The sequence below is a fragment of the Culex pipiens genome, chromosome 3 (assembly GCF_016801865.2).
Source record: "Culex pipiens pallens isolate TS chromosome 3, TS_CPP_V2, whole genome shotgun sequence".
NCBI lineage: Eukaryota > Metazoa > Arthropoda > Insecta > Diptera > Culicidae > Culex > Culex pipiens.
In genome coordinates this window covers 5147082-5167097 of record NC_068939.1, presented here as the reverse complement: position 1 = coordinate 5167097, position 20016 = coordinate 5147082, and the positions used below count along the sequence as shown (strand labels likewise).

Below are 20016 nucleotides of genomic sequence, written 5' to 3'. Positions count from 1 at the left end.
TCTCCTTGGCTTGCGAGCAGCCTACCGCGACGACCTGAACTGTAGTGCTGCCGAGTTAGTGTTCGGGCAATCTTTGCGGCTGCCGGGCGAATTCTTCGACGATGCACTTCCGGCGGTCAGTCGAACGGAGTTCGCGAACAAGCTGCACCAAGTGTTTGAGGACGTTAAGCCACCAGCAGCTTCGAACCACGGTAAACGCAGTGTGTTCGTCAGTGGCGACCTTAAGAAGTGCTCGCATGTCTTCGTGCGCATCGATTCTGTCAAGCGATCACTGCAGCATCCGTACGACGGTCCCTACGAGGTACTGGAGAGGGGAGACAAGAGCTTCAATGTGCTGGTAGCAGGAAAACAACAATGTATTTCCATCGATCGACTGAAACCGGCGTTCATCTGCAATCTTGAGGTCAACGCGCACCCCCAAGATGATCCAGCAACGAAAGTTACACCTTCTGGACACAGAGTGCGATTCTTGGTGTAACTGGGGGGAGGCTGTGGGATCCCGGGTGAACCACCCTGTGCAGAGAGAGAGAGAGAACGAGAGACGACATCTGGTGACGTCTATCGTTCTGCCGTTTTCCGCCATTCGTGACGACGCGCTCGAAAGAGTCACAAGTTCGATTAACTCGATAATCAAATAAATCTCGTTAGATTATTAATCCTCCGGCTTTTATTATTCGCCTCGTTCGTTCCCCCACAAGGCTTTTGGTCAATGTGACCTATCAGACCCTAAAAGGGTTAATCTTGGAACATTTTTTTTTTTTTAAATTTCGTTTGTCATTCTTTTTATACTTGTAAGATTCTTTCAAATATATCATAAAACCCACCAAATTGATTAAATAAATACCAATACATTTTTACGATTGACATGGAGAATTAATCTACTTTATTAAATCAATTTACTTCGAGAAAGAATACACGTTGAGGGACACAAAAAAAAAAGAAATAACAGTGTAATACATTAAAACAGGTTCCGCCAAGTCTGCAGGTTCAAATATCTCTTGTGGTTCGGCAAGCCGCGCGTGGTTCCCCGGGAATCTCCGTGTTCCGTCTACATGAAGAAAAACACAAACAGGAACACCACAATCAGGATGACAATCAGCGTGTAGAAGAGCTTCTTGAAGGAGTATTTCTGGTCCAGTGCCAGCAGAACCTGCCGGAGTGAGGCACGGATCTCTCCCTTCCCGTCCGCAGCAACCGCCGTCGCCACGGGCTTTTGTCCACGAGCCGCGGCCAGTCGCGACTGAACGTAGTCCGATCCGCCAGCACTGGCCACCGGAGATGCCGCGTACGCGCTGGAACCGATCGTACGCCGAACCGGGTAATCCCGACCGGTGGTGCCGCCTTGGGTAGATTCCGCCTTCAACCGGGACAGTCGCTTGGTGAACTCGCTCAAGTAGGGCGAATCTGTTGGGTCTAGCTTGAGCTCGTCGCGTTGCTTCGGCGCCGGAGAACTGTACGAGGTGTACGACGTAGTTGTGGTCGCCATCGAGGGCCGTCCGAACGAGCTGGAGAGTGCTTCCGAAGCGTGCGAACCTGCTCCACCGATGGTGGACCGCTTGCTGGTGATGCTGCTGATGTTGGTCGTGGTGTTGTAGCGTGATTCACGGGACGGGGTCACCGGTGGACGGATGACCGGTTCCGGTTCCGCTGGAGGCGCTTCATCCATAATCTCATCCACCGATTCCGTCAGATCAATTTCCATCTCTTCGGGGATGACCGGCCTGGCAGCGGCCTCGACCTTCTGGCTGATGTACGATGTGGTCACCATTTCTGCCCGGGACAAAGAGGGACTCTTCGATTTTGACTTCCGATCGCGGGTTCGCATCTGCGTCAACGGAACGTCGTCCTCGTCGTCGGAATTCTCGATTATCATAGGTTCCTTCGGGGCAGCTACTACCGAACCGGCATCATCTTTGCTCAGCACCGGGGTCAAACGACCGGAACGGCGCTTCGAACCTGCATCGACAGTCTTCTCAACGGCTGGCTTGGACGGGGGTGGCAACTGTGGCATCACCGGCAATGTCTGGGACAGCTTTGCTGCCGGTCCACCGATTGTGGCCCGTCGGTTCACTTCCTTCTTGGCTTGGGGTTTCTTTACCGGTTGCTCCTCGACGTCCTCGTCGGAAGAGTACTTGGCCACATGAATCGTTTCCCGGCGGACTTTGCTGTTGGCATTTTCGACGTGATTTTTGAGCTTTTTAATCAGAACCTTGCGGCTCGTTGAGGTCACCGGAATGTTCGGCAGGCCGTACTCTAGCAGCTTCAGCCGGATTTGGTCGTTGGTTAGGTCGTCGAAGTTTTCCATCCTAAACCGGAGAAATTGCAACATTATTTTTCTAAATTCCCATTTAAAATTTTATTTTCTATCATACCTGCACAAATATCGCCGAAATGGACTCAAATATTTTGCTAAATTACAAGAATTTCAAATCCAGCTTGGAAATAATGCTTCGGTGCCGCCGTTTTGTTGAGATTTGACGGGTTATTTTTTGAAAAGTCTTGTTGATCCACGAACGTCGTCGAACAGTCACCCGCAGTGAAGTACCAGATTGGGCAAGTTCTAGTACGGTGAAAGAACATTTTGAAAGGGACAAAAAAAATAAGATTTCTTTTTAGGAACAGAAAAAAATGTTAAAAAATTTAAAAAAGGTATTTTTTCAAAAGGCTAAAAAATCGTTTTAAGTGTTGTTGAATCCCGCTATCTATTGACCTCTCTTGACATCAACCTCTTTTATTTAATGATACGCACTGGTCAGAAGTGCAAATCATTGATTACCGTCATCAGGAATTTGGTCTGGGGGTGAGATTGGGTCATACAAATTTTAGCATTTTTGTATTACCACCTAATCTCACCCCTGATGACGGTAGGTCGAAAAAAGAAATCGCAAAGGAATTGATTGTTTTCCTTTTTTGTGGATCTTTCAATAAAATAATTACAAGTGACTTATTCTTAGTGGAAATCAACCAAATTTAATCCCGATATTTAAAGTACATTTCACATAGCCACAAAACACAAGTCGATACCAACAGCAAGTTTTGTGCATGTAGATTCAGAGAATAACTTCCAGTGTAGTCAACGAACCAACCAAGCAGCTGACCCAAGCTCAAAACCAACACTCCCTTGGTTATCATGTTAAACCCAAGAGCGTTTGGCAGCATAGATTCCAGCCCTTTCTCCCCACAGTACTCGGCAATCGTCAAGTTTTGATTCACTATCGTTATGGACCGGAAAATCCCGTAAAAAGCCGATGTAATCATCAGCGGTACGATGCTTCTCATCTCGGCCATCACGGACCGTGCGATGACCAGGCATAGTCCAGCCATCAGAAACGTGTTTCGATGCGAGAATTTCATCCTATCGACGAACGCTGGCACAGTGACACGCGTGAGCAAATCGGTTGTCGAAAGCATTGACATGCAGTTGGCCGTTTGAAACATGTCAAGGTTCGCTGTTTTCTGAAAAGGTATTTTTTTAAAATAATACTTTGTTTTTGGTAGTTATGTTACCTGTAGAAAATATGGGAAAAATAGAGAGAAGCTGGTTGATGCTGTATATGCAAGTCCCAATCCAATAATCAGGTTAAGAAATGAGACTTTCTTAAGAATCGCTACATCCATCAATGCTGCCAATTTTGACCATCCACTGTCAGATTTGCTAGGATTCGTAGTAGTACTTGTTGCTGCTATCAGAGGAAGCCTCTCATTGTTTGACTCTTCGTCCAACACGTGTCTCTTGTGCCATTCTACTGGCTGCAAAAGGGCAGCTCCGACAACCTTTTGTAAAAAAGATCTGAATGTACCTTTTTATGTACAAATGTAACTTGTTTACATACCCCATTGAAAGCTAGTCCACCAATGATGAGCGTAGTGCCACGGAAACTGAAAATATCCAGCAAGTACTGAACTAGCAATGGCATCAAGATTTGCCCGATTCCAGTTCCTGCCAGTGCAAACCCGACAGCTTTTCCCTTATTGTTTTTGAAATATGAATTCAATGCCACGAATGTCGATGACTGAATAAGACCTAATCCAAATCCAAACACTAAACTGTAGGAAAGTATGATTTGCCACATCTCGGTTGCATACGAGCATGCTGTCAGAGCACCGCCAGTTAACAAGCTGCCCAAAATAGATGCCTTCCTCGCGTTAAATTTCTTTATGATTGGACCGGTGATTAATCCTAGATTAATGAACAAAAATATGATGTTTTTTTAAAGTTTGAATTAGACACAATTACCTGAAAAGTTCAAGGATATATTGCATATGTTCATAACGAGAGCAGCACCGAAAGCATTTTCACCCAAATCGCTCAAATAGTCTCCAAACATCAAACCAAACACGGATATGAGTGACTGGTTGAATATCTGAAAGTATACGTGACGAGCTAATTAATTGTATTTAAACAGGTAAATGCATGCAAACACACGTTTATCACTGCACAACCAGCAACGATCACCCATCCGTATCCTCCATCCGGGGGCACCTTATTTGAGCTCACCATTGATGATTTTGTACAGTTTCCCGAAATTAACAGACATTCAGCTCCAATTTGGCAGAGCAGCGTTTTCTCAGCAGACTTAAGTTTCGCTGACACTGGTCCATGATTCACTAAACGCAAGACAATAAGAACAGATCCTGGGACGTGGCGCGGCAGGTGTTATCAGATCAGTCAACAAATGCAACGCGAGATAAAACTGGACATGAAGCATTTGCGCTCATCCCTACACTGCCGTAGGGGCGGTGTTGATAAACGCATGCAATCGTCGTGTAGAGTGAGCGCAGAGAGTTTAGTGCAAACATGCATTCAGATAATATCCCATCGCCGTGAGAAGCTGTGGCATGGGATGGTGGGCAAAACGTGTGGTTCTCTCCCGAAATGTATTTTGAGCGCGATCGTGTCTTATCTGTTTGTCCACAAAAATGCTTGAAAGATCGTTGAACTTGCGAAATCATTGCGAGTAAGGTTTGGTAAGAATGTAATTCAGTTTGTAAGTCGTTGCAATTTTTCCCTTTTAAAATGTTTCAAAAAATAAGAAGACATTGTTTTTCTTTCAAGAATCTTCCAAATTCACCGTCAACACATTTCAAAATGTATGATCCTGCATTGTTTTTATGTTAAGTATCATAACATAGTTTTATTGGTCTCTATTGCAAGACTCCTTGAAGCAGCCTTGATCTGGTACCTAATTTGTACCTCGACCAGGCAGACGACTCCTACATCTGGACTGACCTTACGACCAAACCTATAAATTAGGCCGAGACCGACATTTACTTCCCCATCCGACGAAAGGCGTGATCAAAGTATCTCGTCACGAGAATGCCAACCGGAGTCGACAGGGATTGAACCCAGGCTAACTGGGGTGAGAGGCAACCCCGATTAACACTACGCACACCACAGACCCCAGCCTTGAATATTAGTAGAATTAAAATGTGAAGCTAGTTAGTTCAAACTTCTTATTGCAAGAAATCTGTTATCGTTATAATGGATTATATATAGAGTAAGTATACTAGCTCCTTTCTTTGAAATAACTTTTGTTGCACATGATTTTTAAATTAACAAATATAAATACACTCAAACACCGATGGTTTGACACCAACTGTTGTTAAACTAACGGGGTCACTTTTTAGTTTGACACCCCTTTTACACGGAGTTCACACGCACTACCAAACGTTTGTTTTGATAGTGTGCGTGAGCGCCGTGTAAAAAGTGACAGTTCGTCACTTTTTAGTTTGACTTTGACCAACCAAAGGGGTACAAACTAAAAAAGTGTCAAACGAAAAAGTGACCAACCACCGGGGGTTGAGTGTATGTACAAATCTGGAGTTTTTTTTTTAAAAAGGTCCAATAAACAAACCAAAATTTCAGTTTTTGGTTTTTTAATACCCCTGACTTAAATTTGTTTTTTTAATACCCCTGACTCAAGGCGGTTTCAAAAACACCCAAAAAGCAAAAACTGGAAATTTGGTTTATTGGACCTTTTAAAAAATAAACTCCAAAAATGTTTAGTATTCCAAATTTCTTTTAAACAATTTTGTTATTAAGGGGAGCAGCATCTAAGTCAAGCGTGCCTCTAATGTTGCCTTATCAGCACTTTGACCTTTAAAAACAGCTCATAAAAAGCGTTTTCAACTAAAATCGAGTGATAATTAGCTCAATAAGAAGTGAGCAAGCAAGTTTCGTTTTCGTTTTCGTTTTACGGAGCAAGGTGGGGGACGCGTCCTCAAGTCAGTCCAAGTCCGGTTTCTTGTGGAAAAAAGGGTAGTGGCCGAACTAGTATTGCATACAAAATGAACACCACCGGAAGATATAGGGGATCGGGAGGGGGAAGGTGAAAGAAAATTAGTGTAGGTGTGAGTAGTAAGAACTTGGATGACTTGATCAGTTACGGTAATCTTAGTTTAACACTGAATAATGAAAGTCTTAAATTTTGATTCAAAATAAAAAGGCCTGGAGGAAATTAAGTTATTAGTTAATTAAATAAGAAAACGTAACTAATCGGAGATTTATACAAAGGAAACCTAACATGTATATCAAATTTAAAGGAAATTTAAAAATATGAAATCGAAAGAAAAAAACTAACTTGTCTAGGGAATACAAATCTTGAGGCCTTTTTCTGGGCCACGTCCTGTCGCGTCCGTCAGTAGTCTTGTCCTACATTACAACTAGAAGCAGATAAAAAAAAAAACGAAACTATTGGCACTACGCCCCCCGGGGCATGGCCTTCCTCTAACGTGGGATTTCTGCTCCAGCGCCTCTGACGAGACAGGAGAAACCGGGACCGACGTTTTACTTCACCATCCGATAGAAGCTCAGTGGATAAGGCGGGAATCGAACCCGCGTCTCATAGCATCATCGGGATCGGCAGCCGAAGCCGCTACCCCTGCGCCACGAGACCCACCCAACTAGAAGCAGATCTGCCAATTAAATAGAACACTAACTAATTTGAATTAACAACCTTAAATTAACTGTTCATATTTTACAAGTTGAACACTCGTCGTTAAGACGACTATTTCGTGCCTTCCATTTTATTAGGACACACAAGCTTTGCAAACAGGAGCGTATCCCTATCATACCTTTTGTAAACTGTTATTTGAGTGGGAGAGATACACTCCTGTTTACAAAACCCATGCGCCCTTTTGAAATGTTAGGTTCTATTTGATCGTCAACCTCCAGTAGATCCTCGATTCGCAACAATGGTCGATACAACCATAATCCGAAAACCGTTAGTTCAACAGATTAACGAATTTTGTCCGATATCATTACATTATTGATTGACCTATGATTGATTCTATGACAATTTCCGGAATTCCATTTCCCGGAATGGACGTTTTCCGGAATGGACATTATCCGGAATGGACGTTTTCCGGAATGGACGTTATCCGGAATGGACAGTATCCGGAATGGACGTTATCCGGAATGAAATTTCCCGGAATGGACGTTTCCCGGAATGGACATTTCCCGGAATTTTTTTTTATATTACCTGATATGAGAATGAATGGAATCTTGCTTACTCACTTACTTGTGGTTAAGAATTATTTAGTTTGTACTCCGTTGGTTTTGACAACAATATGAATATAAATACATGAATGATAAAAAGAAAGTGAAATGTTCGGACATGAACAATAGAAGCAAGTGTTGACTATTGAAACAATACTTTATCAACCACCACGAGATGTAACAATGTAGATCGATAGATATTAGATGTTTTTTACATTCTTTCAATTCTTTCATTTTTTTCCTTTCTTTTGTTAATCATTTGACTTATGTGACTAAATTCTGCCATATTTTACTATAAAGCAGAATGATTATTTTCAAAGAAGGGAAAACCTCAAGAAAATAAAAAGCTTTTCAGAAAATCAATGTGTAATGTGTCCAGTCAAGAAAATAAATAGCTTGAGTGTATTTTTAAAGAATGAAAAACCTCAAGGAAAAATACATTATACATTGATTTTCTGAAAAGCTGTTACTAGAGGTTTTCCCTTCTTTGAAAATAAACATTCTGCTTTATAATAAAATTTGGTAGAATTTAGTCACAAAAGTCAACTGAATAACACAAGAAGGGAAATCCCTTACACGAAATTCCATCACATCGATTAAAGATCGTGTATTTTTAAAGAAGGGAAAACCTCAAGAAAATATACATTATGCATTGATTTTCTGAAAGCTTTTTTTTCTAGAGGATTTCCCTTCTTTAAAAAAAACACATTCTTCTTTATAGTGCAGAGTTCCTTAACAAAAACTAGTTGAAATTTAGTAGAATTAACAAAAGAAGGGATAATTCTTACATAAAATCCCATTACTTTGATGAAAGAACGTGTATTTTTAAAGAAGGGAAAATCTCAAGATAAAAAAAAAGCTTTTCAGAAAATCAATGTATAATGTATTTTTCCTTGAGGTTTTTCATTCTTTAAAAATACACTCAAGCTATTTATTTTCTTGACTGGACACATTACACATTGATTTTCTGAAAAGCTTTTTATTTTCTTGAGGTTTTCCCTTCTTTGAAAATAATCATTCTGCTTTATAGTAAAATATGGTAGAATTTTGTGACATAAGTCAAATGATTAACAAAAGAAAGGAAAAAAATGAAAGAATTGAAAGAATGTAAAAAACATCTAATATCTATCGATCTACATTGTTACATCTCGTGGTGGTTGATAAAGTATTGTTTCAATAGTCAACACTTGCTTCTATTGTTCATGTCCGAACATTTCACTTTCTTTTTATCATTCATGTATTTATATTCATATTGTTGTCAAAACCAACGGAGTACAAACTAAATAATTCTTAACCACAAGTAAGTGAGTAGGCAAGATTCCATTCATTCTCATATCAGGTAATATAAAAAAAAATTTCGGGAAATGTCCATTCCGGGAAACGTCCATTCCGGGAAATTTCATTCCGGATAACGTCCATTCCGGATACTGTCCATTCCGGATAACGTCCATTCCGGAAAACGTCCATTCCGGATAATGTCCATTCCGGAAAACGTCCATTCCGGGAAATGGAATTCCGGAAATTGTCATAGAATCCTATGATTGACTCTATGAAAATTTTGACATATCAAAATGCTTTGTATTATTACTTAAATGGAAGTTTAATATTTATGCACGTAACATTTTTTAAATAAATTTCAAAATCTATTCTATCCTACAATGCCTAGAAGAGGCCTCTGTTTCTGTTGTGAGTAAGCGCTGGTTTCAGAGTTCATTTTTAAATTTAAAAGGGGTGGGAGACGACTAATTTGCTTCATGAACTCCTACTCGGCCTTGGGACCACCTCTTAAGACACTGATGGCTCCTAGCTAGGAATTAAACCTAGACACAGCGTCGAGGCCCGCTTCGCATGGCAAAAATGTTGGCTGGGGGGGAAGTGATATTATCACGAAATTTTATTTTAAAGCCAACATTGCTAACGGCGTCGAGGTCCTTACTCATGCCCAAGGAATAAGAAGTGAGCAAGCAAGTTTCTATCAAAAGTTTTGCAAAATTAGTTGTTTAAATAGTGAAAATCAGCAAATTGGATAGAATTAGGAGCGAGTGTCAAACATACGAGAATTTCCCCTATTTGCTCAGAGTGTAATCTAGTACCACAATTAGATTTTAAGGTCGTGGAACATTTCGATGTGTTTGTGCACTTTCGTCTGTCACGCACATTTTGAAGCATTTTCAAGGGGAGTATGTACCTTAACAATTTTAATCGAGAAATTCTAGAGTTTTTTTTAAATGGTCCAATAAACCAAATTTTCAGTTTTTGATTTTTGGGTGTTTATAATACCCCTGACACAATGCGGTTTCAAAACACCCAAAAAGCAAAAACTGGAAATTTAGTTTTTTTGGACCTTTTTTTTTTTTTAAAAAAAAACTCCAGAATTATAAAAAGAGATGTGAGCCGATAACGTGGAGTAATTTTTTTGCGGCTGTCAACTTTACAGAAACATTTAGTTAAGAAAGATTAATCCTTGTTGCACTTTAAACACCTCGATAATTTTTAGTAAATATCAATGTTTTGAAAATCTATGGTTGTGATCAAATAAAAATAAATAGTCATATTTAACATATATTATCAAGTTTACTACTTCAAAAAAAAATACAAAATTTTAATGTTGAGATCTGGAGATTTTAAACAAAGTTTTTATTTTTTGCTTTTTGGGTATTTTTAAAACCGCCTTGCGTTTGAATACTAAATTAACACCCAACAAGCAAGTATAAAAAAAAACATGAAAAAAGAATCTTCAGAAATTAGTTGTTTCCATTATTTTTCTGACAACGCTGCATACCACCCTGCCTTGACAGTTGGACGCTGACGTTTCATGTGACAGCGTTCCAAAAAAGTCACTCTGGCAACACAGTTCAATCTAGCGCTGTGGCTGTGTGTTGTAGAATGGGTTGCTGTAATTGCTTTCGAAAGTTTAGTAAATTTTTGGCCTGCTAAGAGCCACTGCCCTACGAAGTCGTGTTTGTTGTTCGCGATTCGCGTTCGGTGCGTGTGTGACTCAGCGTTCCGCGTCAGAGCTCGAAATCGGTGGTTCCGGATTTCCGTGGGCGGTCCCCGCCGACAAAAGTGGTGCTCGAGGGAAGGGAAATCGCCGTGGAAAGCCAAGTGAAAATGGAGAACGCGAAAAACAAAGATGCCCATCAAACCAAAGTGGACTCATCTGTTCCGTCGTCCAAACCGACTGGTTCCAGCGGGGGAAGCAAGCTCAAGCGGGCCTTCTCGCTGTCCCGCAACCCGTTCCAGTCGGTCGTGAGTGGTGGCCGGAAAGCTACGGAAAAATCCGGAACGATGACAAATGCGAGTGGCGTTGCGACCTCCGAGCAAAATTCCATCAACAGTGGAGGGGGAGGCGGAAATGGCCATGAGCCAAAGCTTCAAGGAAGTTCCGGTGGGACGACGACGGAACGGAAAATCTTCCGGCGGCTGTCGGTGAAAAAGTTCATCAATCGCATTGCACAACAAATGACATATGTCAATCTTGCAGTAAGTTATTTTCTGGTTTCTAAATCTGTTCTAAATCTGCTTGCTTTTGCACTGGGAAAGGCAACAACATTGACACAGTTGGCCCTGAAAATTGTGCGTGAGTTTCGCAAAGTCGTGACCCGACTAAAAAGTGAGTGCATCACCCCACCAAGGAGGGTGACCCGAGCAGAGACAAAAATATTTAAATACTTTTTCGCAGAAATAAGACCGTGAAAATCTCGAAAGACACCTCGCCTTTTAAAAGCCAAGAAAAGTCATATCATATCACATTGCGTGTACTCTACACCGATACAAACACACACACACATGACCTGATGCCACACACTTGCAGCCAATCTCAAGTGTAGTGAAGTGGAGGATTGAGCATTGCGAATGATACCACCCCCTTTAACCCGCCCCGCGCGCACTACCCGTTCGATCGTGCGGTGGCCGCGACTGGGCCAAATTGGTTGCTCCACTGAACTGCTTGCTTGAGGCTAGTTCCAGGGTAGTGTGAGCAATCGTTGGATATCGGCGGAATAAGCGCGATTTTATTGCATCAGTCAGTGGAAAGCAAACGAAAGGTCACCACCGCGGCCAGCTCACCCCATCGGCTTCCGTAGGGGTGGCCCGTAGCGCTAGTACACATGGATTGTTACTATCAAAGGGGGGTGTGGTGGGTGGTAGAGAGGGTGGAAAATAGACGTCCCAACCCTACGGAACTGAGCGATGCACAGTGGGTGAGAATGGGTGGAAAAGTTGTCAATATTTAGAGATAATTGAATAGAAACTTATACCCTCCTTGACTTGATACATAGTTTAACTAACAAGTTATCGTACCCAATAAAACAACAAATTACAAATTACTGGGCAACATTTCTTGCGGTAAATATTTTTAAATTTTTTAAGCATTTATTCTGCGTTTAAAATCATTTTTAGCATGTCTGGGATCGATCAAAAATATTTTCAATTTTTGTAGAATTCAAATCTACAGCAAAAAGTTTTTTTTCGGCGATAAAAAAAATTCTTCAGTTCTTGAATATTCTGAAAACTAATGATTGCAAAACAACTGGGCAGGTGTAAAATGCCTTTAAAACACTTTGTTCATTCAAATGTTAATACCATGGCTTGTAATTTCATGTTTAATACTTTTTTAGCCCCCTCCCTTCGACTTTGGCCAGAGTCGAGAGACATAAACATTAAAAAAAAAATGAAGCGGCCTAGATGGGGAAAATAAAAAAATAAACATTTGAAAATATGAAAAAATGCAAGAAAACATTTAATGAAATTGTTTAGGTTAGGTATTACAAATAAATTTGAAAAAAAAATTCTAAAAAAACATTCCGCATTGAGTCTAATTGAAACAGAAGCATTTCATTACAATCCGAATAATCAAATAATGACAAAAAATATTATATTTTTTAAATTTTTTTTTCATTTTCTTATTTTTTACATAAAATAAGAGTTCTGCGACCCCATTTTAGTCAAATTTGAATGGTTGATTTCCAATTAATTTTAAAATGCATTTTTCAATATTTCATCTTTTTTTTCTTGTATTTAAAAATTCTAAATCACTTTAGAGCAGCTTTAGGGGTCAAGCTCGACAATCAAAAATAAGACAAAGAAAAAAAAATGAGAGAAAAATTAAATATCAAAATTATGATATTAAGCCTTTTGATGAAAATAATAAAATTTAAAATGTAATGCAGTCCAGAGTCCAGACTCAGTTATGCGGAGCCTCGATTATAAGAAGTTTCGATTATCCGAAGTTCGATTATCCGAAAGTTTGTGAAACTTGTTAAATATTTCAAATCAAATTAGAAGAAATATACCCTTTATCATTGCATTTCTATTATCGGCCTATCTGCCGTTTAACCTTAAAAAAAATCCTATAAAAAAGTTTTGTTTGGTTTCATTTACTCGTTTGAAATAAATCTTAGTATATTTCAGCAGTTCATCATTTTAAAATTTGATTTTCTTTTTAAATTTATAAAATAACATCCCTCTTTCATTCTAAAATTTTTGGAAAAAAAGTCCAAAGCATCGTTGAAATTAAACATTTGTACATATCGGTCACATTTGGTAAAATTGCTCGATTTACCATATTTTCATTCCTTTAAGAAATTGAACTTGTTTTTTTATTTGCTGAAGTTTTTTTTTTAATTTATGTATTCATCTTTATAAGAATTACAATAAAACTATGCAGATATATTAAAACGGCCATTGAGACAGTTTAAAATTAATCTCCAGCTACAAAAATCAGGCTTGAGTGTGAATACGCAGCAACTGCAGTCGCACATAAAGTGCGCCAATTGTGGTGGCAATCACACCAGAAACTACTGCGAATGCGTCGCTCAAACTCCGACTTTGCGGAGCAGAGAAAGATAAATTCTCTTGATTTAAAGTTGAGTTCCATATTTTGTCCAGTTGTTTATCAACTCACTTCCACCGTGCCCTCAATCTCCCGCCGCGGAATCGTTTTGAGCAAAAATATTTTGAGCTGCTGCTGCTGCTACTGTATGCTTTTCCTGCCGTTTTGCTGAAATATAATTGACCTTCTCCGTTGATTGCTCCCAATCATCATCATCGCTCGTAGAGAGCATCCAATTGTGTGGGTCCACTGTCCAGGCAGATTCCCGCGAGGGGTGCCACGATCGTGTGTGTGTGCGTTCCGATTTGTGGCGGAACCAAAAAATGTTTGAACGAAAAAAGGTGTAAATTATCAACCGAAATCGCATAAATCACGCATGAAAGATGGCTGTTTGCTCACAGCCGGGAGCTTCCTGGCCTATGGGTGGATGTTATTTGGGGGGAAAATGGAAAGTTATTGCTTGACTCTGCTGGAGAGCAATTGGCAAGGCAGTAAATGTTGGGATTTTTGTTTTGGTATGAAGTTGGAAGAAAACATTATGCAATATTAGTGCACTTGTTCTTAGAATTCACTTTTTTTTATTTATTTATTAAAATAAGGATTTTAGATTTCAATTCTGCAGCCCCTCAGGAATGTGCCGCATAACTGCTTTATATTAAAATATTAAAGCTCTACCCCGCAGCACAACCTCCCCTTCTGAACACAGTCAATTCATACACACTAAATATGTTTCGTTTCTTCTCGCCGCAGGGCAATCACCAAAAGGGAGGAGACCGCGTGCCGTCCGCGGGCCCACCGGCCAACGGGTTCGTGTGGCCCGCGGACACGACCCCGGGCGTGATCGGGCTGCGGAACCACGGCAACACCTGCTTCATGAACGCCGTCCTGCAGTGTCTCAGCCACACGGACATTCTGGCCGAATACTTTGTTCTAGATCAATACAAGGTCGGTACTTTTTGAACTATCTCTAAATGATCGAAACTATAGCTAACATTTGCGACTTTTTCCAGGCGGATCTAAAACGACGAAACAAGATAAATGCCAAAAAGTTCGGAACCAAGGGCGAACTGACCGAGCAGCTGGCGCTGGTGCTGAAGTCGCTGTGGACGTGCAAGGACGCTCCCGAGTACAGTTCGAGTTTCAAGGTAACATCAATTTGATCCCTTATATCACAATCAAGATCAACTAATCGTTTCCTTCCTTTTTTCCGCAGGCCGTGGTCGACCGCTACGGGAGTCAATTCCGGAGTTCCACCCAGCACGATGCCCAGGAGTTCCTGTTCTGGCTGCTGGACAAGGTGCACGAGGACCTCAACACGGCCAGCAAGCGGAAGTACAAGACGATCAAGGTAACGAACGACAAAACTTTTTTTTCTCCATTTTATTATTGTATCTGGAACTTAGCGGAGCGGTGCTAAACATGGCTTGATTAGAGACACACAGAGAGCAATTCGGTTAGCGAAGCGGTTTTGACGCAGAAAAAAATGCCACGGCGCGTTCCACGTGAGCGGCGTTCGGCAACCTGGACACAAATCAGGATGTGATTGCGAACCGTCGTTGTTTGTCATTTTGATTAGGTTTTTTTTTCTTTGTTCCGCTGACGCATTAATTAGGGCGATCGATGGATGTCGTGTGTTGAAGTTTTTCGTTAAAACTTGTCAACGCACTAGAGTTAGAATCTTGGTGTCTGGAAAAATCGGAGCTTGATCATTAAAAAAAATATTTTAAGGGCAAGAAAGTAAGCAAAAGAACATGGCATTTCAATATTGTAACATAAAAATTGAAGTGTTTCAAAAGTGTTTTTAAATACATCAGAAAGAATTTAATTTCATTTTTTTAAATGCGAGTACTTTCAAAATTGAAAAATATGTTTTTTTTACTTGAATTTAAGTTTTCTTGTTTTTTTTATTTATAAAAACTTATAAACACATTTTTCTTTGTAAGCCCTGGGCCTTGTAAAGTCAAGGGGCATGATTTGATCCTAGTGCATTAGTTAAAATTTGGGTAAACATTATTTTTATAAGCCCTATGGACACCATTTCATGCTACGAGAACTCGCTTTGCCGCAGCCCCAGGGCTTAAGCGTCGACCGATAAGCTGTCTTCGTGAACTAGGTAGTTCTCCGATAGTGAAAATATCACAATTGCACAAGACACCGCTGCTTCTGTGACTTTTTCACTATCAAAATGTGGGTTTTAGGTTGGGACTTCAGTATAGTACAATTGATTTGTTGCTTAGCATTAGCATTTAAAATAAATCTGTATCCTTTCCAAATCTATTTGATGATAAATTTAGTTGCAATTGTTAAGTTAGAGTAATGCTGTCAATAAACTTTGATTGTTGTAGAATACTAGGCATTCTTTTATGTCAAATTGTCCATATAGAGTCTCGATCAATCAATAATGTTATGATATCGGACAAAATTCGTTGCTCTGTTGAACTAACGGGTTTCGGATTATGGTTGTATTGACCATTGTTGCGAATCGAGGATCTTTTGACGTAAATGGTAATTTGTTTTTAAAATCGCGATTTCTATCCTATTTGTATATCAGTTCAGAAATTTTTATTGTTTTTTGATAGAAGTAGTACTGCAACAGTTAAAGGAACGTTTAGTTTTGAACATTAAGTTTAGAGGATTTTAGATTAAAGTTTAGATTTTCAATCCAAAGTAGTTAGTTAGCAAATGAATATTTGGACTCAAATGAATAATTGAATTAGTTGGACTTATGAATAACACACAACTGTGCATTTATTCTAGAGTCAGATCCGTACAGCGTCATTGTTTATTTGGTCGAAGTGTACTAATTCATTGGCAGGTCTGATTCTACTTGTAATGTACGACAAGACTACTGACGGACGTGACAGGACGAGGGCCCAGTTTAGAGGTTTCAACATCAACAATGTGCATTTCAATATAGTAATATAAAAATTGAAGTGTTTCAAAAGTGTTTTTAAATACATCAGAACGAATTTAATTTCATTTTTTTTTAATGCGAGTACTTTCAAAATTGAAAAATATGTTTTTTTTACTTGAATTTAAGTTTTTTTTTTTTATTTATAAAAACTTATAAAAACATTTTTCTTTGTAAGCTTTTTTTGAACATTCGCTAGTCCGTTATGGGTCCCAAAGATACTAAATTAAAACCAAAGAACTCGCTGGAAGTTGCATTTCTTGTTCGAAAAGGAAAACTAAAATTTCTAAATTTCCCTCTCTCTCTCTGTTTTTCCTCCCAGAACAACTACGGCCGCTCGGACGAGGTGATCGCGGCGGAAACCCTCGCCAACCACATCCGCTGCAACAATTCGTTCGTGCAGGCCGTCTTTCAGGCCCAGTTCCGGTCGTCGCTGACGTGCCCGCGGTGCCACAAGCAGAGCAACACGTTCGATCCGTTTCACTGCATTTCGGTGCAGCTGCCGCAGTTGACGCTGCAGCCGGTGCTGGTGCGGGTGATTTACGCCTCGCAGCAACCGAAGCAGGTCCAGCTGGGGCTTGGGGTGCCGCACGGATCTCTGGTAGAGGGATTGAGGGAGCAGTTGCACGGGGACACGGGGATTTCGGGGGAGCGGATGATTTTGGCGGAGATTTGCGAGAGCGGGTTCAATCGGGTTTATTGTGATTCGCACTTGGTGGCTTCGGTTGGGGACGGGGACGGTACGGTGTACTGCATTGAGAGTCCGGTGGTGGGCGAGGGGATGACCCAGATTGTGCTGTGTATTAGTAACGCGAGGCGGGACGTTGGGAGTGGCGAGGTGCGACGGTTTGGGACGCCTTTCTGTTTGGTGGTAAGTCGGGATGTGTCGTACGTGGAGTTGCAGAAGCTGCTGTTGAAGGAGATGAGTGGGATTTTGAAGTCGGAGGTGTTTTCGTTTAGCACACCGGTGCAGGAGATGTTCCGGATGCGGTTGCAAGATCCGTCGTGCGATGCGGATGCCTTTTTGGAGACGAGCGTTGAGCATCCACTTTTTACCGAGATGATTGATCTGGCGTTGTCGGTGCTGCCTACGGATGCTGGACCGGCTCATGTGAAGCTACTGATTGAGTGGGTCAATCCGGAACGGTTCTTTAGCGATATGACCGATCCGTTTGTGGAGCACGAGAGCGTTAGCCAGATGAAAGACAAGATTCCGGCAAGTTCTTCGCTGACGCTGGAGCAGTGCCTCGAACATTACACCAAAGCTGAGACGCTTTCGGCGGAAGACGCCTGGCGATGTCCGCACTGTCAAAAGTATCTGCCGGTGGTGAAAACGCTCGGATTGTGGTCCCTGCCGGACATTATGGTGATTCACTTTAAACGTTTCCGCCAGCAACAACTGCGCGGAACTCAGGCTGCCAAACTGACCACGCTGGTCAAATTTCCCTTGCACGGGTTCGACATGACTCCTCATCTGGCACGAGAGCTAAATGCAGAGGCATCGACCGGTGGAACGAACGGTCCCACCGAGGACAATTGGAGCCCGTGGCGGAAAACGACCAAACGTAACCCGGCTCATCAACATTCCAACAATCAATTCCCGCACCACATGATGGACAATCGGTACGATCTGTACGCGGTCTGTTACCATCAGGGCGATACGCTTGAAACCGGACATTACACGGCTGCCTGTAAAAATCCGTACGATGCAAACTGGTACAAATTTGACGACCAGCGAGTGAACCAAGTTCCGTCGGATCGCATCCAGGAGGAAATCGTCAACAATGAGGCTTACATTCTATTCTACCAAAGACGCAAGATAGATGGATCGGAGTGTTCCGGGACGAGTTCCAGCTCCGGTGTTGACCACTGGGTCTCGCGAATCGCTGTTGCCCCACTGGGAGCGTCGGCCGTCGAAAAATCAAAAGAAGCGGTTCCCGTTGCAGTCACGCCACTTCCAGCGGTTGAAAGTTCCCCAGCCGTCGTGGCCGTTCCCAAAAAGGCCGAAATTGAAGAGACCACAATCATGCATTCCGAAAGTGAGAGCGAAATAAGCGAGGAAAAGACACCCGCCGAGGAGCAGCAGCAGCCTGCCGAAGTCGTCAGTGAAGAACCCAGTGCAAACGTGCAAACGGTCATCGTCGAGGTGGAAGCTCAAGTTCCGGTTGAATCGCCGGTAAAATCGTTGCCCACCACCCCAACCGAAGAGGAGGAAGAAGAAAGCAACAAGCCAATCCCGATGGAACAGTCAGAGGAGGAGTCCTCGATTGCGACCCTCACGGAGGAACCGTCCTCGCCGGAACTGCCGGAGGAGTTGTCCACCACTACGACTACCTCGGACATGACCACAACGACCAGTGACACAACCACCACGCGGTCACCCGACTCGAGCAGTCGGTTCTCGTTGCCAACGTCGCACTCCCACTTCCAGGACATTCTGTGGCGTGACAACGCGGCCACAACCGTGTCGGAGTTTATCCAGCAGCACCAGCACCATCGGCCATCGTCATTCACGTACAAATCGTACGAATCGGACGCCGTCTCGATGATCCGCGGCGCCAACACGTGCAGCAAGGACACGCTGCTCTTCATCGACCAGCACCATCAGTCGCACGGAGGTGGACTGGACCGGGTCGTGCTCGACAACGACGACGATGACGAGTCGGACATGATGCCACCGCCGGGCAGCCGGGCCCTCTGGGTGAGTAGCAAGCAATTACACAACGGCCGATAAGCCGACTTGCTAAACAATTGTCTCTCATTGCAGATATCGCCAGTCACGCCGCATAAACTGATAACGGTCTCACCGAAGAACTAAAGCAAAAATGGTGTCTGTTTTAAGCGTATTTTTTATACAAAGCAACAAGATTTCAAAAATCTACAAAAAAACCACAACCTCCCATCCACCAAAAAGCGAAACATTTGTACGATATTTGTGAGCGAGAGAAAGAAATCAATTACTATTATTACAATTACCAGCGGAAAAAATGAGAGGGCGCGCGCGAAAACATGTTGAAAGTTTTGTTTTTTTAATTCGTTTTTATGTTATATATAATTTTGTTTTTCCGTAGAGAACATTCTACACCTAATTATTATTTATTAAAATAGTAACACCACAGAAACGGAGTTTATATAAAAAAAAAACTGCTGGGGAAGAAGGCGCGGTGACATTCCCCAGATTCAGAGTATTTATTGAAGTGTAGAGATTGTAATATTCTATAGAATGTTAGTCTTCGGGCGGCAGATAAAGAAGTCCCACTCTCCCCCTTCCTCCTTCTCCCGAACTATTTCCAGTCCACATTACAACAACACATTTAAGCAAGTTACGATTGAAACATTCTCATCCTCTTGAACAAAAAAAAAAAAAAAATCTATGAAAAAAAAACACAAAAAAAACTCACCTTCACACACTCACACACATTCTGTACCAATAAGAGCAATTATGAAAACAAAAAAAAATCGTTTATGTAAATTTACTATTGAAAAAAAGAAAGAAAGCGAAAAAGGTGTGTGTTTTCGGTAAGCACTTCAAATTAATTAAACAAAAATCTATTACTTAGGAGCTAAGAAGCCGGGAAACAACGCCGTTGAATGATTCCGGGTTTTGCGGGTTTCAATTGGGGCGTTTTCGGCGACGTAAAATCGAGAACAATTTAAAGCACAAAGTGTATGCGCGGTTGGACGCCCCAATTGAAAGGCAAGTTCCGGTCTGTGGAAGCTAAATATAGAGAAGCAGTTTGGTAGCGGAGGCAGCAGCGTTTAGTGTTTAGTAAG

The 20016-nt window shown here is 41.7% G+C and overlaps 3 protein-coding genes across 3 annotated transcripts; 1 reads left to right on the top strand and 2 right to left on the bottom strand.

Moving 5' to 3' along the window:
* Positions 1–860: 860 nt before the first annotated feature.
* On the bottom strand, positions 861–2551 carry LOC120422887 (otefin). Its single transcript, XM_039586448.1, has 2 exons — positions 2373–2551; positions 861–2306 (listed from the first exon to the last, which is right to left on the bottom strand). The coding sequence occupies exon 2, from the start codon at positions 2303–2305 to the stop codon at positions 1049–1051; it is 1257 nt and encodes a 418-aa protein (XP_039442382.1). The 5' UTR covers position 2306; positions 2373–2551; the 3' UTR covers positions 861–1048.
* A 393-nt stretch (positions 2552–2944) lies between these two features.
* LOC120422848 (monocarboxylate transporter 12) lies at positions 2945–4597 on the bottom strand. The gene is made up of 5 exons (XM_039586393.2): positions 4427–4597; positions 4238–4364; positions 3834–4180; positions 3508–3774; positions 2945–3456 (listed from the first exon to the last, which is right to left on the bottom strand). The coding sequence occupies exons 1-5, from the start codon at positions 4499–4501 to the stop codon at positions 2971–2973; spliced, it is 1302 nt and encodes a 433-aa protein (XP_039442327.1). The 5' UTR covers positions 4502–4597; the 3' UTR covers positions 2945–2970.
* A 5764-nt stretch (positions 4598–10361) lies between these two features.
* On the top strand, positions 10362–19735 carry LOC120422832 (ubiquitin carboxyl-terminal hydrolase 31). Its single transcript, XM_039586369.2, has 6 exons — positions 10362–10981; positions 14082–14276; positions 14342–14476; positions 14545–14679; positions 16565–18943; positions 19010–19735. Exons 1-6 carry the CDS (start codon positions 10610–10612, stop codon positions 19058–19060), a joined length of 3267 nt encoding a protein of 1088 aa, XP_039442303.1. The 5' UTR covers positions 10362–10609; the 3' UTR covers positions 19061–19735.
* Positions 19736–20016: the final 281 nt, after the last annotated feature.